The sequence below is a fragment of the Oncorhynchus nerka genome, linkage group LG14 (assembly GCF_034236695.1).
Source record: "Oncorhynchus nerka isolate Pitt River linkage group LG14, Oner_Uvic_2.0, whole genome shotgun sequence".
In the NCBI taxonomy this organism is placed as follows: Eukaryota; Metazoa; Chordata; class Actinopteri; order Salmoniformes; family Salmonidae; genus Oncorhynchus; species Oncorhynchus nerka.
This window is the reverse complement of record NC_088409.1, coordinates 101,461,898-101,472,053: the sequence shown is the minus strand read 5'-3', so window position 1 is coordinate 101,472,053 and position 10,156 is coordinate 101,461,898. Positions and strand designations below refer to the sequence as shown.

Here is a 10,156-nt window from a genome sequence, read left to right as displayed (position 1 = left end):
TAGGGTACTCCCCATGTTAGGGTTAGGGGTTAGGGTACTCCCCATGTTAGGGTTAGGGGTTAGGATTAGGGGTAGGGGTTAGGGTACTCCCCATGTTAGGGTTAGGGGTTAGGATTAGGGGTAGGGGTTAGGGTACTCCCCATGTTAGGGTTAGGGGTAGGGGTTAGGGTTAAGGGTTAGGGGTTAGGGTTAGGGTACTCCCCATGTTAGGGTAGGGGTTAGGGTTAGGGGTTAGGGTACTCCCCATGTTAGGGTTAAGGGTTAGGGTTAGGGTATTCCCCATGTTAGGGTTAGGGGTTAGGGTACTCCCCATGTTAGGGTTAGGGGTTAGGGTACTCCCCATGTTAGGGTTAGGGGTTAGGGTACTCCCCATGTTAGGGTTAGGGGTTAGGGTACTCCCCATGTTAGGGTTAGGGGTTAGGGTACTCCCCATGTTAGGATTAGGGGTTAGGGTACTCCCCATGTTAGGGTTAGGGGTTAGGGTACTCCCCATGTTAGGGTTAGGGGTTAGGATACTCCCCATGTTAGGGTTAGGGGTTAGGGTACTCCCCATGTTAGGGTTAGGGGTTAGGGTACTCCCCATGTTAGGGTTAGGGGTTAGGATTAGGGGTAGGGTTTAGGGGTTAGGGTACTCCCCATGTTAGGGTTAGGGGTTAGGATTAGGGGTAGGGGTTAGGGTACTCCCCATGTTAGGGTTAGGGGTAGGGGTTAAGGGTTAGGGGTTAGGGTTAGGGTACTCCCCATGTTAGGGGTATGGGTTAAGGGTTAGGGGTTAGGGTACTCCCCATGTTAGGGTTAAGGGTTAGGGGTTAGGGTTAGGGTATTCCCCATGTTAGGGTTAGGGGTTAGGGTACTCCCCATGTTAGGGTTAGGGGTTAGGGTTAGGGTATTCCCCATGTTAGGGTTAGGGGTTAGGGTACTCCCCATGTTAGGGTTAGGGGTTAGGGTACTCCCCATGTTAGGGTTAGGGGTTAGGGTACTCCCCATGTTAGGATTAGGGGTTAGGGTACTCCCCATGTTAGGGTTAGGGGTTAGGGTACTCCCCATGTTAGGGTTAGGGGTTAGGATACTCCCCATGTTAGGGTTAGGGGTTAGGGTACTCCCCATGTTAGGGTTAGGGATTAGGGGTAGGGTTTAGGGTACTCCCCATGTTAGGGTTAGGATTAGGGGTAGGGGTTAGGGTACTCCCCATGTTAGGGTTAGGGGTAGGGTTAAGGGTTAGGGGTTAGGGTTAGGGTACTCCCCATGTTAGGGTTAGGGGTTAGGGTACTCCCCATGTTAGGGTTAGGGGTTAGGGTACTCCCCATGTTAGGGGTTAGGGTACTCCCCATGTTAGGGTTAGGGGTTAGGGTACTCCCCATGTTAGGGTTAGGGGTTAGGGTACTCCCCATGTTAGGGTTAGGGTACTCCCCATGTTAGGGTTAGGGGTTAGGGTACTCCCCATGTTAGGGTTAGGGGTAGGGGTTAGGGTACTCCCCATGTTAGGGTTAGGGGTTAGGGTACTCCCCATGTTAGGGTTAGGGGTTAGGGTACTCCCCATGTTAGGGGTTAGGGTACTCCCCATGTTAGGGTTAGGGGTTAGGGTACTCCCCATGTTAGGGTTAGGGGTTAGGGTACTCCCCATGTTAGGGTTAGGGTACTCCCCATGTTAGGGTTAGGGGTTAGGGTACTCCCCATGTTAGGGTTAGGGGTAGGGGTTAGGGTACTCCCCATGTTAGGGTTAGGGGTTAGGGTTAGGGTATTCCCCATGTTAGGGGTTAGGGTACTCCCCATGTTAGGGTTAAGGGGTTAGGGGTTAAGGGGTTAGGGTACTCCCCATGTTATTTCATTCCTTCCATGTGCTCCTCTGTCTGCAGGCTCCACCTATAAATTCCGTGTTCTAGCTATGAACCAGAATGGGGACAGTCCTCACAGCGCCACCTCTAGGCCGTACCAGGTGTCAGCAGCGAGCCCACGCTTCTCAGACCGCCCGGTGGCCGGACCGCACATCTCCTCTACAGACGCCGTCAGCGACACTCAGATCATGCTACGCTGGACAGTCAGTACTGCATACCACCACCCAGAGTGTGTGTGTGTGTGTGTGTGTGTGTGTGTGTGTGTGTGTGTGTGCGTGTGTGTGTGTTTGATGTTGCATGGGGCTGAGAGAGGAGAGAGGACGATTAGAACTCTGTTGTGTTCTGAGAAGACGAACAGAACTCTGTTGTGTTCTGAGAAGACGAATAGAGCTTTGTTGTGTTCTGAGAAGACGATTAGAACTCTGATGTGTTCTGAGAAGACGAATAGAGCTCCTTTGTGTTCTGAGAAGACGATTAGAACTCTGTTGTGTTCTGAGAAGACGATTAGAACTCTGATGTGTTCTGAGAAGACGAATAGAGCTCCTTTGTGTTCTGAGAAGATGATTAGAACTCTGTTGTGTTCTGAGAAGACGATTAGAACTCTGATGTGTTCTGAGAAGACGAATAGAGCTCCTTTGTGTTCTGAGAAGACGATTAGAACTATTAGAACAGTCATATTGATGAACAGGTCGCTTAGTGTGAGGGTTCACCCTTTCCTTTTCTAGAGGAGTCTTTACTCTTCAATGTTTACATTGTCAACCAGGCAGTTGTTATGTATGCTGAGATGCTGTGATCTAACTCTGATTCTGTGTGGTTCCTCCAGTACACCCCTTCTAGCAACAACAACACACCCATCCAAGGATTCTACATCTACTACAGACCTACTGATAGTGACAATGACAGTGATTACAAACGGGACGTGGTTGAAGGTCAGTTTACTGTGTGTGTATGTGAGTCTGTCGGTGTCTGTGTGTCTGTGAAATGTGTTTTTTAATAAATGTCTGAGTGCTAATGGCCCTGAACTGAAATCTGAGTACGGTTCGAGAGAGAGGGTGGGAGGGAGGGAGGGAGGGAAGGAGAGGGGGCGGTACAAGGTGTGTGTGTATATGTATATATACTAGTTAACGTTAGTAACCGTGGACTCAGGTATTACACAGGGTTAGCTTCTATAACAATGTACTCAGGTATTACACAGTTGAAAACAGCCGGTCTGGGACAGGTAGCACGTCCGGTAAACAGGTCAGGGTTCCATAGCCGCAGGCAGAACAGTTGAAACTGGAGCAGCAGCATGGCCAGGTGGACTGGGGACAGTAAGGAGTCATCATGCCAGGTAGTCCTGAGGCATGGTCCTAGGGCTCAGGTCCTCCGAGAGAAGAGAAAGAGAGTGATGGAGAGAGAGAGAATTAGAAGGACATACTTAAATTCACACAGGGCACCGGCTAAGACAGGAGAAATACTCCAGATATAACAGACTGACCCTATTGTAGCATCATTACTGGAGGCTGAGACAGGAGGGGTCGGGAGACACTGTGGCCCCGTCTGATGATACCCCCGGACAGGGCCAACCAGGCAGGATATAACCCCACCCACTTTGCCAAAGCACAGCCCCCACGCCACTAGAGGGATATCTTCAACCACCAACTTACTACCCTGAGACATGGCTGAGTATAGCCCACGAAGATCTCCGCCATGGCACAACCCAAGGGGGGGCGCCAACCCAGACAGAATGATCACGTCAGTGATGGTATGAAAGAGCCCCAGTAAGCCAGTGACTCAGCCCACTCAGGTGACGCACCCCTCCCAGGGACGGTATGAGAGAGCACCAGTAAGCCAGTGACTCAGCCCCTGTAATAGGGTTAGAGGCAGAGAATCCCAGTGGAAAGGGAGGAACCGGCCAGGCAGAGACAGCAAGGGCGGTTCGTTGCTCCAGAGCCTTTCCGTTCACCTTCCCACTCCTGGGCCAGACTACACTCAATCATATGACCCACTGAAGAGATGAGTCTTCAGTAAAGACTTAAAGGTTGAGACCGAGTCTGCGTCTCTCACATGGGTAGGCAGACCATTCCATAACAATGGAGCTCTATAGGAGAAAGCAACAGAAACAGTCTTGATATGTTCGTCAAAAGAGAGTAACGCCGAGGTCCTTCAACAGCTTTTTCAAAATCATTTTAGAGAGGAATGGGAGATTTGATAAAGGCCGATAGTTTTTATATTTTCTGGGTCAAGGTTTGGCTTTTTCAAGAGAGGCTTTATTACTGCCACTCTTAGTGAGTTTGGTACACATCCGGTGGATAGAGAGCCGTTTATTATGTTTAACATAGGAGGGCCAAGCACAGGAAGCAGCTCTTTCAGTAGTTTAGTTGGAATAGGGTCCAGTATGCAGCTTGAAGGTTTAGAGGCCATGATTATTTTCATCATTGTGTCAAGAGATATAGTACACTTGAGTGTCTCACTTGATCCTAGGTCCTGGCAGAGTTGTGCAGACTCAGGACATCTGAGTTTTGGAGAAATACGCAGATTTAAAGAGGAGTCCGTAATTTGCTTTCTAATGATCATGATCTTTTCCTCAAAGAAGTTCATGAATTTATCACTGCTGAAGTGAAAGCCATCCTCTCTTGGGGAATGCTGCTTTTTAGTTAGCTTTTCGATGCTGCTTTTTAGTTAGATTGTTCTTATTTTCCGCAATTAAGTTGGATAAATAGGATGATCGAGCAGCAGTGAGGGCAATAAGACACGGTACTGTCTCTCCAAGCTGGTCAGAAGACTTCCAGTTTGGTGGAGCAGCAGTAAGGGCTCTTCGATACTGCACGGTACTGTCTCTCCAAGCTAGTCAGAAGACTTCCAGTTTGGTGTAGCAGCAGTAAGGGCTCTTCGATACGGCACGGTACTGTCTTTACAAGCTAGTCAGAAGACTTCCAGTTTGGTGGAGCAGCAGTAAGGGCTCTTCGATACTGCACGGTACTGTCTCTCCAAGCTAGTCAGAAGACTTCCAGTTTGGTGTAGCAGCAGTGAGGGCTCTTCGATACGGCACGGTACTGTCTTTACAAGCTAGTCAGAAGACTTCCAGTTTGGTGGAGCAGCAGTGAAGGCTCTTCGATACGGCACGGTACTGTCTCTCCAAGCTAGTCAGAAGACTTCCAGTTTGGTGGAGCAGCAGTAAGGGCTCTTCGATACGGCACGGTACTGTCTCTCCAAGCTAGTCAGAAGACTTCCAGTTTGGTGGAACAGCAGTGAGGGCTCTTCGATACGGTACTGTCTCTCCAAGCTAGTCGGAAGACTTCCAGTTTGGTGGAGCAGCAGTAAGGGCTCTTCGATACGGCACGGTACTGTCTCTCCAAGCTAGTCAGAAGACTTCCAGTTTGGTGGAGCAGCAGTGAGGGCAATAAGACACGGTACTGTCTTTACAAGCTAGTCAGGAGACTTCCAGTTTGGTGTAGCAGCAGTGAGGGCTCTTCGATACGGCACGGTACTGTCTCTCCAAGCTAGTCAGAAGACTTCCAGTTTGGTGGAGCAGCAGTAAGGGCTCTTCGATACGGCACGGTACTGTCTCTCCAAGCTAGTCGGAAGACTTCCAGTTTGGTGTAGCAGCAGTGAGGGCTCTTTGATACGGTACTGTCTCTCCAAGCTAGTCAGAAGACTTCCAGTTTGGTGGAGCAGCAGTAAGGGCTCTTCGATACGGCACTGTACTGTCTCTCCAAGCTAGTCAGAAGACTTCCAGTTTGGTGGAGCAGCAGTAAGGGCTCTTCGATACGGCACGGTACTGTCTCTCCAAGCTAGTCAGAAGACTTCCAGTTTGGTGGAGCAGCAGTGAGGGCTCTTCGATACGGTACTGTCTCTCCAAGCTAGTCAGAAGACTTCCAGTTTGGTGGAGCAGCAGTAAGGGCTCTTCGATACGGTACTGTCTCTCCAAGCTAGTCAGAAGACTTCCAGTTTGGTGTAGCAGCAGTGAAGGCTCTTCGGTACTGAACGGTAATGTCTCTCCAAGCTAGTCGGAAGACTTCCAGTTTGGTGGAGCAGCAGTGAAGGCTCTTCGATACGGTACTGTATCTCCAAGCTAGTCAGAAGACTTCCAGTTTGGTGGAGCAGCAGTGAGGGCTCTTCAATACGACACGGTACTGTCTCTCCAAGCTAGTCAGAAGACTTCCAGTTTGGTGGAGCAGCAGTGAGGGCTCTTCATACGACACGGTACTGTCTCTCCAAGCTAGTCGGAAGACTTCCAGTTTGGTGGAGCAGCAGTGAGGGCTCTTCGATACGGCACGGTACTGTCTCTCCAAGCTAGTCGGAAGACTTCCAGTTTGGTGGAGCAGCAGTGAGGGCTCTTCGATACGGCACGGTACTGACTCTCCAAGCTAGTCGGAAGACTTCCAGTTTGGTGGAGCAGCAGTGAGGGCTCTTCGATACGGTACTGTCTCTCCAAGCTAGTCAGAAGACTTCCAGTTTGGTGGAGCAGCAGTGAAGGCTCTTCGATACTGCACTTGTCTCTCCAAGCAGTCAAGACTTCCAGTTTGGTGGAGCAGCAGTGAGGGCTCTTCGACACGGTACTGTCTTCTCAAGCTAGTCGGAAGACTTCCAGTTTGTGGAGCAGCAGTGAGGGCTCTTCGAAATGAGAAATAAAACGGTACTGACTCTCCAAGCTAGTCAGAAGACTTCCAGTTTGGTGGAGCAGCAGTAAGGGCACTTCGATCGTCACGGTACAGTCTCTCCAAGCTAGTCGGAAGACTTCCAGTTTGGTGGAGCAGCAGTGAGGGCTCTTCGAACGGTACTGTCTCTCCAAGCTAGTCAGAAGACTTCCAGTTTGGTGGAGCAGCAGTGAGGGCTCTTCGACACGGCACGGGACTACTCCAAGCTAGTCAGAAGACTTCCAGTTTGGTGGAGCAGCAGTGGCAGGGCTCTGACCTACTGTGACATCCCAAAATAGTCAAAGACTTCCAGTTTGAGCAGTGTACAGGGCTCTTGAGCATAGTCTTCCAAGCTAGTCAGAAGACTTCCAGTTTGGCAGAGCAGCAGTGAGCTCTTCAAGAGGTGACTGTCTTCCAAGCTAGTCAGAAGACTTCCAGTTTGGTGGAGCAGCAGTGAGGGCTCTTTATTGCTGTCTCTCCAAGCTAGTCAGAAGACTTCCAGTTTGGTGGAGCAGCAGTAAGGGCTCTTCGACACGGCACGGTACTGTCTCTCCAAGCTAGTCGGAAGACTTCCAGTTTGGTGGAGCAGCAGTAGGGCTCTTGACACGGTTGACTCTCCAAGCTAGTCAGAAGACTTCTGTTTGGTGGAGCAGCAGTGAACTCTGTGACACGTTGTCTTACTCCAAGCTAGTCAGAAGACTTCCAGTTTGGTGTAGCAGCAGTGAGGGCTCTTGTTGGTTGTCTCTCCAAGCTAGTCAGAAGACTTCCAGTTTGGTGGAGCAGCAGTGAGGGTGTGTCGACACGGTTGTTCTCCAAGCTAGTCAGAAGACTTCCAGTTTGGTTAAGCAGTGAGGGGCCAGGACACGGTACTGTCTCTCCAAGCTAGTCGGTTAAGACTTCCAGTTTGGTGGAGCAGCAGTAAGGGCTCTTCGACACCTGGTTAAATGTCTCTCCAAGCTAGTCAGAAGACTTCCAGTTTGGTGGAGCAGCAGTGAGGGTCTTCGATCTGGTCTACTGTCTCTCCAAGCTAGTCGGAAGACTTCCAGTTTGGTTAAGCAGTGAGGGTGATCTGGTCTACCTCCAAGCTAGTCAAAGACTTCCAGGGTGGAGCAGCAGTGGGCTCTTGTTCACGGGCACGGTACTGTCTCTCCAAGCTAGTCAGAAGACTTCCAGTTTGGTTAGCAGTGAAGGCTCTTGGTCTGAACTGGTTAATGTCTCTCCAAGTAGTCGGAAGACTTCCAGTTTGGTGGAGCAGCAGTGAAGGCTGTCCCTACTGTATCTCCAAGCTAGTCAGAAGACTTCCAGTTTGGTGGAGCAGCAGTGGGGCTCTTCATCAAAGGTTACTGTCTCTCCAAGCTAGTCAGAAGACTTCCAGTTTGGTGGAGCAGCAGTGAGGGCTCTTAAAAAGACCTAGATGCACGGTACTGTCTCTCCAAGCTGTCGGAAGACTTCCAGTTTGGTGGAGCAGCAGTGAAGGCTCTTCGATAAGAGCACGGTAAATGTCTTCCAAGTAAATCGTAAGACTTCCAGTTTGGTGGAGCAGCAGTGAGGGCTGTGATGTACCTCATTATGTAGTCTCCAAGCTAGTCGGAAGACTTCAGTTTGTGGAGCAGCAGTGAGGGCCCTTCATTACGGTACTGTCTCTCCAAGTTAGTCCTTCCAGTTTGGTGGAGCAGCAGTGAAGGCCTTCGATTACGGCACGGTACTGACTCTCCAAGCTAGTCGCCTTCCAGTTTGTGGAGCAGCAGTGAGGGCTCTTCGATTACTGGTACTGACTCTCCAAGCTAGTCAGAAGACTTCCAGTTTGTGGAGCAGCAGTAAGGGCACTTGATACGATGTCTCCTCCAATGTAGTCGTTGAAGACTTCCAGTTTGTGGAGTGCAGTGAGGTCCCTTTATGTAGTGTTGTCTCTCCAAGCTTTTTCCAGTTTGGTGGAGCAGTAGTGATGGCTCTTATTATGGTGTAGTGTCTGTCCAAGCTAGTCAGAAGACTTCCAGTTTGTGGAGCAGCAGTGAGGGCTCTCATTATGGCACGGTATGTCTCTCCAAGCTAGTGTTGTTTGTGGAGCAGCAGTAGGGCTCTTCGACATTGTGATGTCTCTCAAGCTAGTCAGAAGACTTCCAGTTTGGTGGAGCAGCTCATTTGTAGTGTTGTGATGTCCCTCACTGTCTGTCCAAGCTAGTCGGAAGACTTCCAGTTTGGTGTTGCAGCAGTGAGGGCCTCATTATGTAGTGACTGTCCAAGCTAGTCCCTCCATTATGGTGGAGCAGCAGTGAGGTCCCTCGATTATGTACTGTTGTCCAAGCTAGTCAGAAGACTTCCAGTTTGGTGTAGTGTGAGTGACACGGTGTCTCTCCAAGCTAGTCAGAAGACTTCCAGTTTGGTGGAGCAGCAGTGAGGGTCCCTCATTATGTAGTGTTGTCCAAGCTAGTCAGAAGACTTCCAGTTTGTGGAGCAGTAGTGAGGTCTCTCATTATGTAGTGTCTCTCCAAGTAGTGGAAGTCCCTCAGTTATGTGGAGCAGTGTGTCCTCATTATGTAGTGTAGTGATGTCTCTCATTAGTCAGAAGTTGTGTTGTCCAGCAGTCATTATGTAGTGTTGTGACTGTCCCTCAAGCTATGTAAGTGTTTGATGTCCCAGCAGTAGGTCTTGATACGGTGATGTCTCTCAAGTAGTCAGAAGACTTCCAGTTTGGTGGAGCAGCAGTCATTATCTAGTGTTGTGTTGTCCCTCAATGTAGTGAAGTTCCAGTTTGGTGTCCAGTGAAGGCTCATTATGAAGTGTAATGTTGTCCAAGTAGTCGGAAGACTTCCAGTTTGGTGGAGCAGTTGTGAAGGCCCTCATTATGTACGGTACTGTATCTCCAAGCTAGTCAGAAGACTTCCATTTGGTGGAGTGCAGTGATGTCTCTTCATTATGGTACTGTCTGTCCAAGTAGTCAGAAGACTTCAGTTTGTGGAGCAGCAGTGAGTGTCCCAATCGATTACTGTCTCTCCAGTGTCGGAAGACTCAGTTTGTAGTGTTGTGGTGTCCCTCATTACGTAGTGTCTCTCCAAGCTAGTCGGAAGACTTCCAGTTTGTGAGTGCAGTGAGGTCTCTCATTATGTAGTGTACTGACTGTCCAAGCTAGTCGGAAGACTTCCAGTTATGTGGAGCAGCAGTGAGGGTCCCTCATTATGTAGTCCAAGCTAGTCAGAAGACCCCAGTTTGGTGGAGTGTTGTGATGGCTCTCATTATGGCACGGTTGTGTTGTCCAAGTTAGTGGAAGACTTCCATTTGTAGCAGTTGTGAGGGCTCTTCGTAGTGTGTCTGACTCTCCAAGCTAGTGTTGTGACTGTCCCTCATTATGCAGCAGTGAGGGCTCCCCGGCATTATGTAGTGCTAGTGGAAGTCCCTCATTTGTGGAGTGTAGTGATGTCCTCATTATGTACGTGTAGTCCTCCAAGCTAGTGGAAGACTTCCATTATGGAGCAGCAGTGAGGGCTCCCTCATTATGTAGTGTACTGTCCCTCAAGCTAGTAGAAGACTTCCAGTTTGTGGAGTGATGTGAGGGCCCTTCGATACGGCACGTAGTGTCTCTCCAAGCTAGTGAAGACCCCATTATGTAGTGTAGTGAGGGCTCTTCATTATGTAGGTTGTCCCTCCAAGCTAGTCAGAAGACTTCCAGTTTGATGTCCAGCATTATGTAGTGTACTGTCTCTC

General features: G+C 49.8%; 1 protein-coding gene across 1 annotated transcript in view; it reads left to right on the top strand.

The window, feature by feature from the left end:
• The window catches only part of cdon (cell adhesion associated, oncogene regulated), a 195,967-nt gene that overhangs the window by 159,537 nt on the left and 26,274 nt on the right, over window positions 1-10,156 (top strand). Inside the window, 2 exon segments of the mRNA XM_065000648.1 lie at window positions 1,857-2,038; window positions 2,659-2,775. Coding sequence (XP_064856720.1) covers window positions 1,857-2,038; window positions 2,659-2,775 — 299 coding nt within the window.